The 20,649-nt window shown below is 38.0% G+C and overlaps 2 protein-coding genes across 3 annotated transcripts in view; both read right to left on the bottom strand.

Moving 5' to 3' along the window:
- appa (amyloid beta (A4) precursor protein a) overlaps positions 1 to 7,026 on the bottom strand; it is a 35,430-nt gene extending 28,404 nt beyond the window's left edge. The window contains exon 1 of one of the 2 annotated variants that reach the window (XM_084399518.1): positions 6,792 to 7,026. In XM_084399518.1, the coding sequence (XP_084255644.1) occupies positions 6,792 to 6,848 (57 nt within the window). In that variant the 5' untranslated portion in view covers positions 6,849 to 7,026. The remainder of the gene's footprint in view (positions 1 to 6,791) is intronic. The other variant, XM_084399519.1, reaches the window with a different exon arrangement.
- Positions 7,027 to 7,444: 418 nt separating this feature from the next.
- On the bottom strand, positions 7,445 to 15,675 carry cyyr1 (cysteine/tyrosine-rich 1). The gene is made up of 5 exons (XM_084388880.1): positions 15,573 to 15,675; positions 14,771 to 15,477; positions 12,989 to 13,088; positions 10,470 to 10,630; positions 7,445 to 8,397 (listed from the first exon to the last, which is right to left on the bottom strand). The coding sequence occupies exons 2-5, from the start codon at positions 14,838 to 14,840 to the stop codon at positions 8,258 to 8,260; spliced, it is 471 nt and encodes a 156-aa protein (XP_084245006.1). The 5' UTR covers positions 14,841 to 15,477; positions 15,573 to 15,675; the 3' UTR covers positions 7,445 to 8,257.
- Positions 15,676 to 20,649: the final 4,974 nt, after the last annotated feature.

The following is a 20,649-nucleotide window of genomic DNA, read 5'->3' as shown; positions in this document are numbered from 1 at the left end:
AAGAGCTGAGATTCAGATATGATAATGAGCGTTTGCATTCTGACCAATCACAGCAGAGCAGCTCTCAGAGAGGCGGGGCTTAGAGAGACTGAATCCTTGATGGAAGCGTTTCAGACACTGAGAGAAAAGAGCTGACGCTGCAGTGCAGATTATGAGGGAATTAAAGTGATTTTGAGCTTGGATGCATGTGAATCTATTGGTGGACGCCAAAAACAAAATTAGGAACCTTTAAAATAGCATTATAGGGGCACTTTTATATAGTTTGGAAGATAAATGTAGAGCAAGGATTAGTGTATGAAAGGATTTTTTTTTTTTGACAAATAATCTAATAGATTGTAATAGATCTAACACACCCTGAACTACTGAATCCAATGTCTATAATCTGATTCTCACGGTACGACATCGACATCAACACAGATCCAACTCTATTTACAACACAACGCCATGCTGATTCTACAGAGCTCCGCCCCTTTTCAGACGCATCGTTGTGTTCAGTCTTGTGGAGTGTATTTCCATATGTTAAAATCTTCCTAGACATTTGTTCAAACATTACAATGCTCATGATAACTTTTGCTAACTCTACAATAAGCAAATCCACTTCACAAGCTAATAGCTCAGTGACAGCGATGCCATAGAAATATACAGAGCGACCGCAAAACCTGAAGTTCAAACACAGATTTCTAAAGATGGCGGCGCGCTTGTGTCTCGGCACAATGAAACATCACATGAGTTCAGAGAAAAGGCTGAGAGTGTGCGGGCGAACGAGAGAGAGAGAGAGAGAGACAGGAATATGTGCCTCGCCCCTCTCTCTCCTGAGGAACACTAAATATAGCGCAGGAGAAACACACCAGACCAGGAAACACTGTTTATCCCACATCTGCACTCCTTCACAACCATCACTGCATTCTAGGGCTGCACTGAAGAATAATGCGATATGCGATGACTCATTAAATAAATGCTTTATGCGATAATGCTTAAAGTGTGTGAAATAAACTTAATTATCTTTCAAATATATTTAAAATTATATAACCTACACGTGTTTCACATTCTTTTTGTGACGAGAAAACATCGCTTCAACTTCTGGAAGTGAACATCAGTGTTTTACTGTATATAAGAAGTATTATTTTAACATCACTGGGGTTCAGGGGTTCAGGTTATCCTACTTTAACAACAGAAACTGAATAATCAAAATGTAAAAATAAAACACTGTTTAGTTTTTTACTGTATGAATTAAATATATATACTGATTCTTATTAAAGCTACAAAAGTTATTCAGCCGAGAGCAGCGAGTGATTTTCTCTGTTTTTTGTACATGACCCCAGTTATTGCAAGCCGTTGCGATATGCATATTGCGATTTATACATTTGCGATATTTTGATAATTTCGATATATTGTGCAGCCCTATTGCTATGCATTAGAACTGAACAGATTTAAGAAAACAGTCCTGTTGAAAAGATAAGTCTTGATTTGATACACAAACACAGAAACAATATGAGCAAAAGAATCTAATCTCCAGGAATCATTTCACAAATATTCAAAAAATATAGTTTTTCCGTGTTTTTTTCACTGTTATAGGCGCACATGTAAATTATAACGCGATCATCAAACGTTAAAGCTGCAGTCCGTAGTGTTTCCTCTTTGTCGCCATCTCTGTTCGAAATCTGCAATTGCAGTTATTCGTGGAATTATCAACTTTACGCGGGTTTGTTAAGGGAACATTACATTTTATAATTCTTCAAACATTTTAGGAATGTTACTTTTGAATGTTCTCTGAACAAGGAGGTCTAGATACATTTAAAAAATGTTAGCTGAACAACCGAGAAAACATGACCGGAGAAAATGTGTTTTTGTGCTCTTTTACAGACCAGATAACATTGAACAAACGTTCTATTATGAAAGAATGTTCAGGAGAAAATTCCCTGTTAGCTGTATGAATTAATAATGAATTTGTTTATTGATTTAGTTTATTTAACATGCTTATCTTTAACACGATAATGTGCATCTGCGGTCTGAATCCGAATAAGTGATATATAACACTAATAACTGCATCTGTTTCACACTGCTAGAGCTTTTCACAATACAAATCCTTTCAAAGCAGTTGTACAGCAAGTGCACGGTTTTGTAATATTCGTTTCTCATGCAATGACATGCAACACACATGTGGCGTTACGGCATCATCAATCCTCCTGTGGGACGAGGCCATGCGGGACGCTGCTAATCACGCTTCCCTGTTCGTGGCTGAGAAGGTCAGAGGTCAAATCTAACAACTAGAAGCATCTGTCATACGACATGGATGTGTAATTCGCAGCGCTCTCGTTATAAACGACCCTCTGCGGGGGGTGGGGTGGGGGGGGGGCATCTATATATATGCCCCAATGCATCTGTCGCCATGGAAACAGCCCCGCGGAGGGTCGTTATATATATATATATATATATATATATATATATATATATATATATATATATATATATATATATGCTTCCTGTGGATTTTAAAATCAGCCCAGTCCGACTAACAGCACACATCTCATGAATCAAAGAATCATTACTGGACGATTGAAACGCACTTCAAAGGAACCCCATTTTTCCCCCAGAAATTGCTAGTAAATTACACAAACTATCACAAAGAAACGGCAAGTACCACACTGAATTAAACGTGAAATTTTGCATGTATTTTCTTGTAAAACGTACTCCGATATTCTTTATTCACGACTTCAAAAAAAATTTTTTTGCAGTGAAGCAATTAGCAAAATAATATAATAATAACAAAAGATATTGTTGCTTTAGGGCTGTGTAACGATCAATCACATCCAAAATAAAAGTTTATTGTATTTGTTTAAGTTAATTAATTAAGTTTAAGTTAATTGTTTACTTAATATGTGTGTGTGTGTGTGTGTGTGTGTGTGTGTGTGTGTGTGTGTGTGTGTGTGTACTGTGTATAATTATTTTGTATAAATAAATACACACACATGCATGAATATATTTAAGAAAAATGTGTTATTTATATATAAAATATTTATATTTTTATATAATATAAATTAGGGCTGTGAAACGATTAATCGCATCCAAAATAAAAGTTTGTGTTTACATAATATATGTGTGTGTACTGTGCATAATTATTTTGTATATATATATAAAAATATACACGCATGCAAATATACATTTAAGAAAAATGTGTCATTTATATATCATATTTATATTTATTTATAATACAAATTATATATATATATATATATATATATATATATATATATATATATATATATATATATATATATATATATATATAACAACTATTTCTTAAATATATACATGTGTATATTTATACAAAATAATTATGCACAGTAGGCTACACACACACACACACATATTATGTAAACACAAACTTTTATTTTGGATGTGATTAATCGCAATTAATCATTTCACAGCCCTAGTATAAATATATATACACATGCAAATATTTCTTAAATATATACATGCATATGTGTGTAAATAATTATACATACCACACCCACACATATTAAGTAGCCTAAACACACACTTTTATTTGGGATGCGATTAAAAACAGTGAGATACTGTTGTTTAGTTGTATATATCGGCTCAGAAACACAGCAGGTTTTGCACAAACTCATGCTGATTATTCAAGAAGCTGTTGTTCGTCGTTCACCTGCTGACACGTCATGTTAGCGCCAACAAAGCCGCGCATTCAGTGTGTAAACCCCAGCGCTCATCCCAAAGCCGGCTCTGAATGGCGGCCATACGTGTGTGTGTCACGTGACCTGCACAGGTCTATAGTTCTGGATAAAGCGGCTAATCGGAGCAACAACAGAGAACACGCAATATGGCGTTTCATCCGAGGCACAGATGAAAACAAAGACACTTTCATCAACAACTCGGTCCTAACTTTAAAAACTAACTTTATCTGGACAATAACTTTATTCTAGAGCTGCTGTAAAGCCTAAACAATCTCTGTTACTGTAATTTCCTATTATCACTGTAAAGCTGATTTGAAACTATATATATATATTGTTAAAGCGCTGTATAAATGAAGGAGACTTGACTTGTATTACAGTATTTGTGATGGTTTTGCTAACAACATATGAATCCAATGATATTAATGCGCTTTTTATTTGGCCCTTCCGTAACCATCACTCAAAAACATTCACACAAATCAAAGATATATCATATGTAGGTACAGTCAAACCAAAGTTTATTCAGACACCTTCAACATCTCTCACACGGTTTATTCGCTATAGTTTAGAGAATGGTAATAAAGAACTCAGAGTTATGAACTCAGCTGATATCTGACTGGTTTTGTCCGTCCTTCTGTTAGACTGTCTCACACATGAATTATGTTGAATATCTGTCAGCTGTTAAATTTAACTACACAATTAGATAATACCAGTTTAGCTCAACCAATCACCAAGCAGTGCTTCATTGTGTTCAGTCTGTGTAAAAAGAGCTTTAGCAATTAAAGAAAACACACTTCAGCAAAACATGATCAGCTCAAAGTGTCCCAATCATTTTTGCTCCCATTTTAGTCACTGTATGAATATCAAAAATGTAAAAATATCAAAAATGATATCTGGCGTCTGAATAATTTTTGGTTTGACTGTGCATAAATACAGTCATACTGGTGCATAAAAAATGCAAATGTACTGTATAAATACTCTTTGGATTCATTTAATGAAATATTGTATGCCTTGATTGAGAAGTAGATTAACTTGGCATTAATGGTTGAAACAAATGATGATGGTTCTTTACTTTAGTCATTTCAGATAAATACATAAGCATTGAGATGCTTATTAAATATCATCAACAGGCAGAACAACTTTTTTTTTTAGCTATATCGCCCAGTCCTGGTTCCAGTACCATGTCCTCATCCCAGTCTGTGTGTTTCAGCATCGATCAAACATCCATTTCTCCAGACCTTTTAGTGGCAAGACCAACAAAACCACAAACCACCAAATGTGAAAGCAATGAAACTCTAATATAATGCAGTTTAGAGCGAATCAACATCTCACAATTATTGACCTCAGAAATAACTTCATCACATCCAGCTAATGTTGTTTACATCTATAACTGGTAAACAGATCTTCATTATTACACTCATAATGCATTTAAAAAGAACTGTGATGGATGGCATCAGGGAGTAGTATTTTAATGGTATTGACGTAGTAGTACTCCAAGAATACCATGGTATATGCCCAAAAGCTATGGTATTACCACAGTCGCTTGTTATAAATATCCTTCAAAAGTCTATAAATGTGCTGAGAATAGAGTGGAGAGACTGTGGTGTGGAAGATTACAGGCTTTGACACGTGCAAAAACAATGGTTTCTTACAGTAAAAATAAACTTAAACCGCTTGTTAGCGTTTAAAAATAGCGCGTTCCTCGAAGCACGACGTTGCCTCAGTTTCATCCAGTTGAGTTCAGCCGCTGCCATCTCGAACAGATAAAACCAGCCTAAACTGGTTTCAGGGCTTCCTGGTTTAGCAGACTGGTTTTAGAGTGGTTTTGATCACTTCTTCAGACTGGGAAACCAGCTTGACCACCTTAAACCAGCAAGACTAGTGATACATGTTAAGGAGTCACGTCTTAAAGTCCCCCTGTGGTGTAAATCCAGCTTTTAATGTTGTTTATGTGTTTTTAATATGCTTTAAGACAAAGCATGTGTAAATTCATAAGTAGACACCATTGCTGAGTATTTCCTCCTTAAAACTGCAGTGAACCAAAGACAGTCTCAAAAACACGCTTTGAAATCGCTGGTGTTTCTGACGTCACAAACTACCTTGTAACCAATCAGATCAACGTGTGATCGTCAACCAGTGGATCTCTGAGCTGAGTGAGTGAGTGGAGGCGGGGCTCATCTGCATATTCATAGAACCGCGTATGTAGCCGACTAAATGAGGCAAGAATGTCGAGTTACATTCAAGATATTTTAAGGCATGACTAATTTTCAAGGATTTTTTTTTTTTTTTTAAATATATCATTTTGGTGATCAAAGATGAGTTCTGAGGGATAAAATGATTGACTACAGGGACTTATGAAAATAATGTTCTCTACACGCGCCCACCAACAACAACACGGTTGATTGAAATCAATCCAAACGTGATCCTGATATTCAGTTCCAGATTATCCAATAGCATCTCATTTGATTCCTAGAGGATTCGTGTTTGATCCCATCATGATCCCTGTTGTTTAATCCCGACCCAACAGGCCACTGAACGCATTCCTCCATTAACTATCTGGATCTACACCAAAACAGAGTCGATATAAAACAGCAATGAATGTCTAAAACACTGAATATGATGTCAAATTATATTCATAAAGATAATCACGCGACCGCAGCAGATCAAGCATTTATGATCTGAGGGTTTCACCTTCAGCCTGACAGTTCTCGTATTAATATTTAGTGGATCTGTTACACAGTAGCATATTTCTCACTCTGGATATAAAACATCGCACGATACATGTAGCGATTTCATCGCGAGACATATTTCCAATGCAACCGGAAAAATTCCACACCAACCGAGCAAACAAAATATATTTTGACTCAAAAAATAAATCAATGATTGTCTAAGCCTATTTAACCTCGTTCTGAACGCATAAATAATAATCGTCGCGATGTTTGCACGCGAAATGTGCAGTCGCCGCTGTTTTTTGTTGAATCGTAGTCGTTCTCGTGTATCTAACGTTGCTGTGATCGTTACATTGAATCGACTTGTTACATTGATGGTCACATTGATCAGCGTTCCGCGTCGCTATCCGATCTTTTGTCGATGTCTTACCTCGGCGAGCGTCGATGTCGCGACCATCAGGAATATGAAAACCTCTCGACACCCCATTCTGCTCCTCTTCTCTGTGCTTCCAACAAACAGTGCTGGGTTTTATCGAGTAAATATATCCGTTTGCTGTAAAATGTCGGTGCGTGTTTCGTGTCGACTCCCAGAAGAATGCGATGCGCCTGCGATGAAGGCGAGTCAGAAGAACAACGCGTCATGTGACGCGACGCGGGATGAATGTGTGGGAGGGGGGCAGGGAATGCCTGAAAACACTGCAAACTAACATTCAAATAAAATCTAAGACTACTCTTCCATCTACATCCTTTATTTTACCTTATTTTATAAATATTTTTATTTTAAAGTTACATATATTTTATATTATATTTATTTGTATTTTTATATTTTTTACATAGCTAAATACTGAATTGTTGTTTATTTCAGCTTGTTTGGTCGCTGCTTGCCTGAAACATACATTTTATGAGTAATGAAATATATTAATATAGTGATCATTTTTTTACTTTGTTAGGCTATTTTGATTATGTCGTTATTGCTCATCTAATACATGCATTTTATTTTGCATTTGTAAAAAATAAAAATAAATAAATAAAGGCATTAAATGTCTAGAGAATTGAATTATGCGCATGAGACTTCAGTTATTTGCTGCCCCCGTGTGGACGTTCAGAGGGTTTCTGAATGCAATATATTTGTATTTTAGTGTAGTTTATTGACTGTGTGAGGAAAAATAGCTTTTAAAGGCAGCAATTAAACATAATGATAACAAATTGTGCGATAGAAATACCTGCACACATGCAAGAAAAAAAAAAAGGCATGCAGGCTTCGGTTTTATTATAAAAGGTAAACACTGACATAAAAAACGCGTTAAAGCTTTGCTGTTTGGACACAATCGGCAGTTTCCTGAGAACAGTGAACTGCACCTGCTGTGTTTTCATAATATCCTGCGGTCACGTGATACAAGTCGGAACTCTCAGAAAATTCCCAGTTTCCCAGTTGGAATTACGAGTTGTTAATTACGTTAATAACTGCAAATACATAAAAGTTGCCCTATTAGTCCTTTCAAATTTCTATGCATATGAACAAACACATTTTTCTGCATCCACAATCCTCTTATTTCCTCAGCGGATTAATCGAGACACACTTTGTAGGTATGAGAATATAATACATATATTATACATATGAAGTTTATTCCCATATTAACAGCCTTTTCATTTGTCATGAAAAAAATAACACTGATTTTGAACAGTTTGTAGGCCTGTCCTGGTCTCACGCTGCTCAAAATAACTTTTATTAGTGTTCGTTAGATTCGTGAGACCATAAATATCCATGGCATTAATAAAAAAAATATTCAAATCCCCACGAGAAGCATCTTCGCAAATCCTCCGATTCATTCCCAGAGCACTGGTCTTGTGTTGTGCAGGGATTCTGTGCAACTATCATCATCATCATCATCATCCTCATTTCCGGCTGTCTCCTGGATAGGGTGGAGGTGGAGAGTGTGTGTGTGTGTGTGCTCTGGGTGGGGTCGGTGTGTATGGAGGCGGCCGGAGATCAGGAGGATACATCTCATAATCATAACTGTACGGAGGAGGAGGACCTGCCAAACATAAGAGCTGGAGATTAATGTGTGCACTAGGGGTGTCACAACGTATCGCAATACAAAAATACAACATGTATCGTGGATAGTGACTATATATATTGTGTATCTTTCACCCAAAATAAAAATTACTGTGTGAGAAAAAATTCAAGTTTTCAGAGTTTTAGTGTCAGTCGTAAAAAAAAAAAAGTCTAAAGTGACACATTACTTATTAATTATGCATAAAAAGTGATATAGATCTGACACAAAAACAGCTTGTAGTTTTGTTTTAATGATGGTGAAAGGTTGGTAATTGTCAGAGAAGTCTATCAAAAGGTTGTTTATGTAATGAAACAGTTTGTGCATGTAAATAAACATGCTTTATGTCCTTTAAAATAACTAAAAATCAGCCATAAAAGAAATTTATCTTTAAAAAAAAAAATCCAGCAATGCATTTTAAGACGCCAACACAGTAATCAGTAATTAGTGAAGGTAATAGAAAAATCATAAAGATGAGACAGCTTTACTTCTACAGCGCTCTACACAATACACTGTTTCAAAGCAGTTGCACAAAAATAAACAGTAAAATAACTGTTAAAATGTATCAATTATGAAACAAGTTCAATTTCAGCAGTAAAGCTGAAGACAATTTAAGTTTTGTTCTCATACGATAGTGTCAGTGCAGACAAATCCATCTAATTAATGAATATTCATTGATTATAATTCACAAAACGCTGCGGACGGTTAAAATGGTTAAATCCCCAGTGCTTGATAACATGTGGTTATTAGTTATTATTACACGGCTCTGTGGAATACTTGATTCTGATTGGTCAATCGTGCCATCCAGTATTTGTGTAGAGTTATTTAATTATGCAATCCAGTATCGTGGACTCGCTCTCTCGTTTCATACAAACGCTGCCGCCATTTTGTGACTATTGTTTTGTACACTGTTGAATTATGAGATACAAACAGGTGCGATTTAAAAACAAAAATCAATATCATACCATAATTATTTATGTGGCGAAACGCTGTGTAATAAGTGTACTATACTATATACGTATCCTAAATGAGGCAAGGGTGTAAAGTTGCATTCAAGCTATTTTAAGGCATGAAGAATATTTTTTGTCATTTTGGTGATGAAAGATGAGTTTTAAGGGATAAAATTATTGACCACAAGGGGACGTTAAAGCGGTGGTATAATGCCCTTTTCACAAGATTTAAAATAAGTCTCTGATGTCCCCAGAGTGTGTGTGTGAAGTTCTAGCTCAAAATACCCCACAGATATTTTTATATCGCATGTTAAAATCGTCACTTTTTGAGGGAGAGCAAAAACACACCGTTTTGTGTCTGTCCCTTTAAATGCAAATGAGCTGCTGCTCCCGGCACAGGGGGCGGAGCTATAAGAGCTTGTGTCCTGAAAATTTCTAAAACTTTATCCTTTTATGTTCAAACTGGAGTCAGACAATGATGGAGAGACTCAAGAAGAAGTGACAACATGTAGAAGCAACAGGACATTTCTGAATGGTTAGTTGATGAATTTATGAAGCTGATGTGTCATTGATTAGCATATTCTGTCATTAAAATCTATAAATCGCGTTCCGGGGGCGGGGTTTATGTAAATTTTAGTGTTGGTGATGTCACTAACCCGGGAGGAATATCGCGTAGTCTCTACCAGCTGTGTGTTGTAGTCCTTAATGTTGTTTATGCTCAAACAGCAACATTACACATTAACTAAAGTTAGAAAAGTGTAATCATAATCAACCACCCCTTTAAAACGTTAAAGCCCCAGCTAACAAAAATACGTTCTAAGAATGTTCCGATTAAGCTATGAAAACTTCATTTCTGAATGTTCTCTGATGTCAGACATTAAAGGAACACGAACATTTCACTTCATCAGTCTTAGAACATAATGGGAACGTTACTTTTGAATGTTCTCTGGAAAACAAGCAGAAACACTTGCAGGTTCAGTTTCACTCCAACTGAAACTCTAAATAATGTTTGTGTGCTAACGCTATTAATGAGCCGATAACTGCGATTGGACGTGCGAGAGAGCGCTCTCTGTGTGTGAAGGGTTGTGTGTGTTGTTGTGTTACCTGGGTAACCCTGAGTCACGGTGTTGATGTGTGTGGAGCTGAAGACGCCCACTCTCGCCCCGCGCCCGTTCTTCACACACACACAGATGCAGAGGACGACAGCCGCCACCGCACCCATCAGGAACACTACGCCGAACACAATCCCTGATATAGCCGTTCCCCTGAAACACACGCAAGAACAACTGTGTGATGCTGAATCTGAAATCATATTGGTTTCTTTTTTTGCATCATTGATTCTGTTATTTTCTGATGAGAAGTTGGTCTATGTATCATCTTTGTACTCTTTTAGTTCCTTTAATAACTGTATCATCTGTGTAAAGCACTTTGGGTTACCATAGTGTATGAAATGTGCTATATTAATATTAATAAACTTGCCTTTTCTCAGGATACTGTATAATGTAATTCCAGGACTTTCAAGGACTTTTCAAGCACTACTTTTTTTGGTTTTCAAGAACTACAATCAGAGATCTCACTTACCAAACAATATCTTTATTATATATTTAAAATTTTAAAAAAGCTAAATAGATCAATAAAAATAAACTAATAAAACAAAATGGCAGCACATGCAATGACTGGTAACTTTAACCATTGAAAGGATACTATGACAAAGATATCGCTTTCCTTATTCAAACTGATGATTTTTCTCATGAATATATGATTGACATGTATAATAAAAGCTGTATCATATACTGGGATATTTATATGAGCAATAATACACTCATACACTCTAAAAAATGCTGGGTTGTTTTAACCCAATGTTGGGTCAAATATGGACTAACCCAACGTTGGGTTAAAAATGCAATTTAAAAATGGACAAACCCAGCCGTTGGGTTACATTTTTAATGTAACCAATGCAATTTGTCCATTTTTTAATTGCATTTTTGTCCATTTTTTATTTTGTCCAAAATGCAATTTGTCCATTTTTAAACTGCATTTTTTAACCCAACGTTGGGTTAGTCCATATTTGACCCAACATTGGGTTAAAACAACCCAGCATTTTTTAGAGTGTAACCATGCGAAATGTCTCTATATCTATATCAGACGGGCTGCAGAGTTACTTTTGCATGAAAAGATTATTGTATGACACTAATTTCACATCTATTGTTTTTTAATAATTCATGCATTTTAAGTACCTTTTCATAAATATAGCTGGTTTCAAAAAGTCATATTCAAGCACTTTATACGAACCCTGTTTATTTCTGTGATGAAGCGCTTTAGAAATAAAAGCACTAGTTCAAGTGATGCTTATTCGATCAAACTCTAACTACCTGTTGTATATCAGGACGAACTCAATATCTGCATTCATCCCGAGCTCTACATGTGTGTGTGTGACGCCGGACCACCCAGAACTCCTGATGGATCAACGCTAATCCGTCTCTCCTGACTAAACACGTCCTTGTTGAGGCACAAAAGACCAAATATGTTGGTTTTCAGTTGTCATTTGAAGTCTGGATTAATGTGGGAGTGAGAGACTAAAGGTAAATATATATATACATGTAGAGATGCTCACATGAGAGAGTGAGATTACTGGAGCTCTTCGTCTGCAGGAAAAGCCTTCATTGACTCAGCTTATCAAAGAACGTTTTGCTAACGTTCCCATTTCAGTGGTGAAAGAGTTCATTCGGAACGTTCAAAACACACCGTTTTTAATAACGCTTGTCCGTAACGCTGAGAGAGTGTTCAGGGAATGTTCCCTGTTAGTTGGGAATTATGAGATTTAATTTGTGAAATCATTAGAAGTTGCTTTCATCAACATTTGAATAAAAACACTGCTTGATTTATGCAAAATGGCGTAATTGGACGCAAGGTTTGATTATGGGTTGTATTTCAAGTTGAAGTGAAAAAAACAGCTGTGTGTGAGGGGGGAAGGGAGGGTCAAAGGTCAACTCAATGGTGATGGTATACGTGAGTAAAATAGCAGCAGTGAGGAAGTGTGTGTGTGTGTGTGTGAGTGAGAGAGAGAGAGAGAGAGAGAGAGAGAGAGAGAGAGAGAGAGAGAGAGAGAGAGAGAGAGAGAGAGAGAGAGAGAGAGAGAGAGAGAGTGTGTGTGTGTGTGTGTGTGTGTGTGTGTGTGTGAAAGAGAGAAAGTGTGTGACAGAGAGAGAGTGTGTGTGTGTGTGTGTGTGTGTGTGTGTGTGTGTGTGTGTGTGTGTGTGTGTGTGTGTGTGTGTGTGTGTGTGTGTGAGAGAGAGCGAGCGAGAGTGTGTGACAGAGAGAGCGTGTGTGTGTGTGTGAGAGAGAGAGAGAGAGAGAGAGAGAGAGAGAGAGAGAGAGAGAGAGAGAGAGAGAGAGAGAGTGTGTGTGTGTGTGTGTGTGTGAAAGAGAGAAAGTGTATGACACAGAGAGCGCGTGTGTGTGTGGTTGTGTGTGAGAGAGCGAGCGAGAGAGAGAGAGAGAGAGTGTGTGTGACAGAGAGAGCGTGTGTGTGTGTGTGTGTGTGTGTGTGTGTGTGTGTGTGTGTGAGAGAGAGAGAGAGAGAGAGAGAGAGAGAGAGATAGAGAGAGTGTGTGTGTACTTACGAAAGCACGTCTCCCACATACGCATAGTAAGAGCAGCAGAAAGGAGGAACACCGTCGCAGCAATACTCAATACAGCTGTCACACTGAGCGTCTCCCCGTCCTACACACACACACACACACACAATATGATTTATGTCAAAAATTGGGGAAAAACACCAAATACAAACAATACAAATACACATGCACAATGTGAACTGATTTACATTACATTCACTGAAATCAACACGACAGATGAACTGCATCAGCTCAACACACACACACACACACACACACACACACACACACACGCACACAGTGTTTCTCAGTATCTAATGTTGTTGGAGAGTCAAGCTCGACTCTTCCCATCATTCCAGCCACTGACAGACGAGTCTGATCCTGCACAAACACTCATGCAACACTCACACACTCTCTCACTCACACACACACACACACACACACACACACACTCCTCTTCTGCTCACAGCTCTTTAATGCATCACACAGAAACCTGCTGGATTCTCGGTTGCATTGATCAGTCACTAACAGTGACACATTTACACTGCTGGAAAAGAGTGTGTGACGCATAATTATTGCTTAATGCAAATCCAACATTAGCAGACCGTCGTTTATATCTGGGTTTGAATATACAGTCAAACCAAACATTATTCAGACACCAGATATTATTTTTTTTATTTTTTTTTACTTGTGTGTGTACTAGTGTGATACTAGTTTACTAGTTCTTGTCATATTTTATTACCATTTTCTAAACTATAGCGAATAAACTGTGATAATGTGAGAAATATTGAAGGTGTCTGAATAATTTTTTGACTGTATATCTCATGCTCAAGGACGAGGATTGTTGTTGGTACACATTACAGCGCGATCTTGTCCTGCCCACAGTCATCACAGTATAATTGGTGTAATTACGTCTTCTGAAGCACCAAAATTTGGCTTTAATTTGAGTGGCGTCTGTTTGCATCTGAGCAGACGAGTAGCTGTGGGGCCGCAGACTGGGTGGTCCCCTGGAGGCCCTCACTTTACCTCTGGGGCCCGTCGGTCAACACTTATGGGACAAAGACGCTTTAGAAGCACTGGTGCTTTAAATGTTACTGCACACACACACACACACACACACATACATTCACACAAACACACACACTGCATGTCTGTATGGATAGTGTTGTTGCAGTAGGCTACTGTGATGGGATCAGATGTTCATGCCATGATATTTACTCAATACTACGCAATATAACAATATATATAATATAACAATGTATTTCAAAGAACACCATGGCATTACCATGGTAGCATTATATATACGCTATTAAATGAGCATTTTAAACATACCCAGCTAACATGAAAAAAAAAAAACGTTATAAAAAAGGTCGTTCTGAATGTTTTCTGAACATTCGAAACGTTTTGTTTGGTTACGCGAACGTTCCATTGTATAGAACGTTACTTTTTATTGTTCTCTGAACGTTCTGAAAAAAGTAGAAGCCTAGCCTAACATTAAAAAAATAAAAAATAGACGTCGACAATCAACGATATACATAAATAGTGTTTTTTTTTCTTGGTTTTTTAAGAACATTATAAAGACCAGAATAACTCGTAAAAACGTTCTATAAATGTTACTGGGTTGTTTTAGCTGGGTGGTGTCAAAAAGTTGATCAAAACTCATAAGTAGCCTAACTTTTTTTGTTTATTTTTCATTTAGGCCATTTAAGTAAAACGAGCAATTAAATGTTTCATTGAACTACTTCCTGGTTGTTTGTGTGTAACTTCTGAAATATGAAAATACGTTACCGGTGAATAAGCAAAGCAGCAGCGAGTCCCGCACGAACTTCCAACTCTTCTGTAAACTCGGATTTTCCATAATGTTCCCGTAGATTCATGGAAAACAAACGCGTCTAACCATCTTCCACATGTTAGTTGATAGTTAATGTCTTAAATCTCCCTGTAAACGAACCGATGATGGGTCTGTGTTGGTCTGACTGTCAGTCTCGCACGCTTAAAATAAAGGAACGCTTTTATCCATAACGCTCCACGTGTTCCACGCGTCTCTCAGAACTTCTCCTTTGACTCCTTCCTCTTTGTCTTTAACTTCTTCCTTGCGCTATTTTCTTTTCTTCGCTCGATCCCCTCCCCCAGGAACTTCTGTCTGTCTGTCAGTCTGGATGCGAATGAAGAAGAGCCGCCCTCCTACATCCACAGTCACGACTCATCATAATCACCATCTTCATCCTCATCCTCATCATCAGGAACAACACACGAGCCGCACGATCATTCTGGGAACGCGTTGGCTCTTTTCAATAGCTGCAAATTGCGGCTTCATCTTCTCGCTGTAGTGAGTCTATATTTAGGTCTCTCGATCGTGTTTTCACGAGTCCTCTTTGTGTTCATTTCAACATCCCTGACCTGAACCAAACACGAAGAGTAAACAAGAGCACCTCATAAACACGAGCTTCAGATAGGATTTATAGTCCCGAGGCTTCATAATGTATCCATCATATCTGTTTAAAAATATAGGCCAATAGGAAACAATAATGTTGGTCATCTTTTTTTCTCAAATCAGGATGTAAACAAACTCAGGATTGGGGAAACTCACCATAAAAAACGTGCATCCGAAATGCACCCTTACAGTAATAGCCTATATATAGTGGGTTCAATAACCTAAACCTACTCGATAAAAATAACATAGTGGTTGACATGAGATAATATTACCATTAACCTATTTGAATGTTCTCTAAATGTTGAAAACACAGTTAAAAAAAAAAATGGCTATATGCAAATGTTAAAGTTCCCTGTAATCAATAATTGTATCCCTTAAAACTTATCCTTGATCACTAAAATGATATATTTAAACTTTATAACCTTGAAAAAAAATTCTTTATACCTTAAAATATCTTGAATGTAACTCGACACCCTTGCCTCATTTAGTATGCGCGGTTCTATGAATATGCAAATGAGCCCCGCCTCCACTCACTCACTCAGCTCAGAGATCCACTGGTTGACGATCACACGTTGATCTGATTGGTTACAAGGTAGTTTGTGACGTCAGAAACACCAGCAATTTCAAAGCGTGTTTTTGAGACTGTCTTTGGTTCACTGCAGTTTTAAGGAGGAAATACTCAGCAATGGTGTCGACTTATGAATTTACACATGGTTTGTCTTAAAGCATATTAAAAACACCACATAGACGCATAAACAACATTAAAAGCTGGATTTTCACCACAGGGGGATATTAATGGAACATTCCATTTTATCATGTTGCAAACATGTTACTTTTGAATGTTCTCTGAACATTCCGATTCTGAAATAGCAACATTTTAAAGATTACTATCCAGCTAAAATGTTTCAGAAAAAAAGTTACATGAACAATGTATAGATAAGGTTTTTGTGCTAACGTTTTGAGAACATTATTAACCTAAAATGTAACATTACTGAGTATATGCATATTACATATTTACATTTACATCTTGCTTGTTTCACCCTGTGTAGTTTTCAGTCAGAGATAGAAGAGGCCCTGCTATCATGGTGTGTGAACTCGAAGTCACAGATTATTTTGCAGGGCGGTTGGTTGTATGTATTATTCAGCAGAAGCGCTTCCACTTGAACCACCCTTGTAACATAATGACTAAACCCAACAGTGTCCTCTTGAATTATTAAAGCTTGTTATATAACTAAAGACTTCCTCGTTATGACCAGTGATGTGATTATTACCTGTGCTGCTGAATGTGCCAGTCGTACAGTGTTTCTCTGAACAGCTGTTGAGAGTGCTAATAAATGCATCTGAATTCATTTAATTTAATTTCATTGATTTCATTTGGCCCAGTGGACTTTTAATAATAATAATAATAATAATAATTTATTGTCATTGCAATGAGACAACGAGATTACATTAGAGCATCAATCGACAGTGCAATTTCATGAAGTGCAAGATAGCATATTTTGTAAACAGGGCACAGCGACAAATAACCAACCAGGAAAATGGTATATGAGGCGAAGAATCACTAGTAACCAGGAAAAAATTAGTATAATTCTGTGTGCTGCAGCGATGCAAAGTCCAGTTCAAAGTTATTGCAATTGTTGGATAATATGCATAATACACGGATTAAGTGAGATCAACAGTAGCACAAAACAGGGCAAATCGACATATAACAACAAGGAAAAGGGTGTATGAGGCGAAGAATCACTATTAACCAGAAAATGTGTATAATTGTGTGTGCTGCATCAATGCAAAGTCCAGTTCAAAGTTATTGCAATTGTTGGATAATATGCATAATACACGGATTAAGTGAGATCAACAGTAGCACAAAACAGGGCAAATCGACATATAACAACAAGGAAAAGGGTATATGAGGCGAAGAATCACTATTAACCAGAAAATGTGTGTGCTGCATCAATGCAAAGTCCAGTTCACAGTTATTGGATAATGTTAAGTGAGTGGATTAAGTGAGAGGAGGAGGGTGAAGGGAACGGTGTATATTCAGCAGTCTCACTGCCCGGGGAGTAGAGGCTGTTGGCCATTCTGGTGTTTCTGGCTTGAAGAAGAGACCCGGACCTCCTGCCCGATGGTAGCAGGCGGAACAAGCCGTGTACTGGATGGAACCCATCTCTCATGATGCTGTGTGTCCTACGCAGACAGGGGGAGGTGTACACATGTAACCCCTCTACTCGCCCCGCTCTGTGCGGGCCTCGAACCCCGGTCTCCGGCGTGAGAGTCAGGCTCTCTAACAAGGAGGCTAAAGACTGCAGCCTCTAGCGCTAGAGCGCCTATTGAGATCAGAGGAGTGAAGTTTACTCGCACAACCAGGGTGCGAACTACGGGGGAGCTAGGGGGAGCTCGGCTCCCCTTAATAAGACATGGGCTCCCCTGAAAACGTGATTTGTGAAATTTTGGGGGGTCTCAAAAAATATAGACAATGTGTTATTTTGACGTGCAATTTCAGTTTTGTGTAATGTGATCATCAAGGATTATTATGTGTAAAATAGCAAAAATATCATTCATTCATGCAGGGTGGTGATTTAAACCTACCGGTAATTCACTTCAATAAAGATAACTATGCATGCTATTCTTGTCATGAGCATCAAGGTGTGGTGGCGCTGCGGTGCAAATTCCACTCATGTTAACTCACAGATTCGTCGAAAAAAATATAAACGAGGCCATTGATCTGCGCGCAAAGTCCTTGAAATCCATTCTGTGTTAAGGTAAGGCATGTTATTCCCAAAATGTGTTGTGGCTGGGTTGTTATAGGTCTGCATGACTCTCGATGTCTTAGGCCTAATTGACCGGAGGAATTATGATATTCTTCTGTAGCCCGACGAATAATTTAACCGTTGTTCATGTGAACTCAAAGACAGCCTATTTATAGACAATTTGTTGGTGGATGTTTGCTGTTTGACCTATCGGGTCGATAAAGTGTAAAGTGCATAAAGCAAGTAGTGCATACACTTGTGACAGCTGTTATATATCTGACGTGAACAATCCATTCATTGCGTCTGTCACGTGACAGATGAACGAAAGACTCTGAAGGTAAAATAATTATTTATGTTCCTTGTAAATTATTTTTGACTGTATTATAATGATTTCTTAATTCAGAATATAATCAAGATTGCGTAGGTGGATGTGTTCGGGGGATTTGCCTGTTAAAAGTATAACATTTAAAGCCCCTTAGATGAACGAAATGGCTCGAGAAAAGATTCTTTCATTTTGAGGGACGAGATCAAACAAGAGAGTCAGTAAAATGATTCGAACTTCCCATCCTCGTATGGCACGCGCATAAACAATACCCCCCCCCCCCCCCCCGTTGAAAAAAAAACAAAAAACAAAAGTGGGCTCCCCCAAAAGACACGGTATAGTTCGAACACTGCGCACAACGACTACTAGCTGGCCTCCATTACACTCACCCCCCTAAACCTCACTCCCATCCGGGTCACGGCACCAATGTAACCCCTCCACCTGGGTCCTACTCACCCCGCTCTGTGTGGGCCTCGAACCCCAGTCTCTGACATGAGAGTCAGGCGCTCTAACAAGGAGGCTAAAGACTGTGTGAGGTGAAGTTTATTCACACAGCGACTACTAGCTGGCCTCCATTACACTCACCCCCCTAAACCTCACTCCCATCCGGGTCACGGCACCAATGTAACCCCTCCACCCGGGTCCTACTCACCCCGCTCTGTGCGGGCCTCGAGTTTCGCTCTTTCCTTTTCAGCTTCAGGTGAGTGACCAAGGTGGTTTGATTTACGAAAGTCAACTGATTTCTTTTGTTAAAGAAATAAAACGTTGTCGGGATGATTCCGGTTCACGTGGCTACGCAGAAGCGGTAAAAATTCTGTATTATAAATTTTAAGGCCAGTAGTTTGTTGAGGGTTCGTTTGTAGAAGGACTACACGCCTGCGCACATATATATTCAAACGTGCATACCTAACACGTAATATGCATGTGCATGCCATCAGCGTTCTCACAGGTTCGCGTTTTTAAAGTTTGCGCAGAGAGAACTTAAGGGTTTTCTGTTAGAACGGTGCCGTGTTAGCGTCCCCTAAGTTAATAACTAATGATCTTTTTGACGGGAGTGAATCAATCAAAACTAACTTTAGCTGGACAGTAACTTTATTCTAGAGCTGCTGTAAAGCCAAAACAATCTCTGTTACTTTAATTTCCTATTATCTCTGTAAAGCTGCTTTGAAACAATCTAAATTGTTAAAAGCGCTATATAAATGAAAGTGACTTGACTTGACTTTTGTCTTTTTGATGTTAAGAACCAGATTATGCTTTTTACACCACTCTGCCAGTAGTTCAATCTCCTTCTTGTATGCCGTCTCATCGTTGTTTGTTATGAGGCCGAGCACGTTTGTGTCGTCAGCAAATTTAATGATGTGATTAGTGGGAAAGGAGGCGGATCAGTCATGTGTGTAAAGTGTGTAGAGCAGTGGACTGAGCACGCAACCCTGAGGGGCACCAGTATTGATGTATATGGTGTTAGAAACATGCTCGCCTATTTTCACACAGTGAGAACAGTTGGTTAAAAAGTCCAATATCCAGTAACATAATGACTTGTTCAGTCCAAGGTTACACAGTTTCAGCAGGAGTGTTTGGCCATATTGTATTAAAAGCTGAACTAAAGTCGACTTTAGTTCAGCTTTTAATACAATATGGCCAAACACTCCTGCTGAAACTGTTAGGGTTGGGACTTGTCTTGTTCATAATATGAGCAGCTGTGCATTAATTATGATCTGGTCATGTTGTCGCTCTTTTGCCTTTAATTTATTGTATGCGTGTGTTTAAATATAATTTTGTACTTTGTTTGTCAAACAATGCATAACTTTGTGTTCAGACTTTTAAAGTTACGTTGTAATGTCTTATATTGGTATACCTTATACTTATATCCCTCCTGCTAAACTGTTTTGCTTTACTTTGCAATTATCCGCATTTTATTAATCAATTAATAATAAATAAGTGGTTGCTCTCATTTTACCTTGTGCTGGATTTATTGTGCAACTGATTTGCATTTGTTTAAATATGAAATATAAAGTGAAATATCCATTCATAAATTATCCAAATTAAAAATAGAGTGAAATACTCTTTTTTAGTCAGTCCACCCCTACAGTACCTTCATCAACCCCTAGAGGTCCTCAGACCAGGATTTACACTCGGCAGCCACGCCCAAAATAAGCCAAACAAA

Source organism: Rutilus rutilus, assembly GCF_951802725.1.
Source record: "Rutilus rutilus genome assembly, chromosome: 2".
NCBI lineage: Eukaryota > Metazoa > Chordata > Actinopteri > Cypriniformes > Leuciscidae > Rutilus > Rutilus rutilus.
This window is presented reverse-complemented; position numbering and strand designations above follow the sequence as displayed.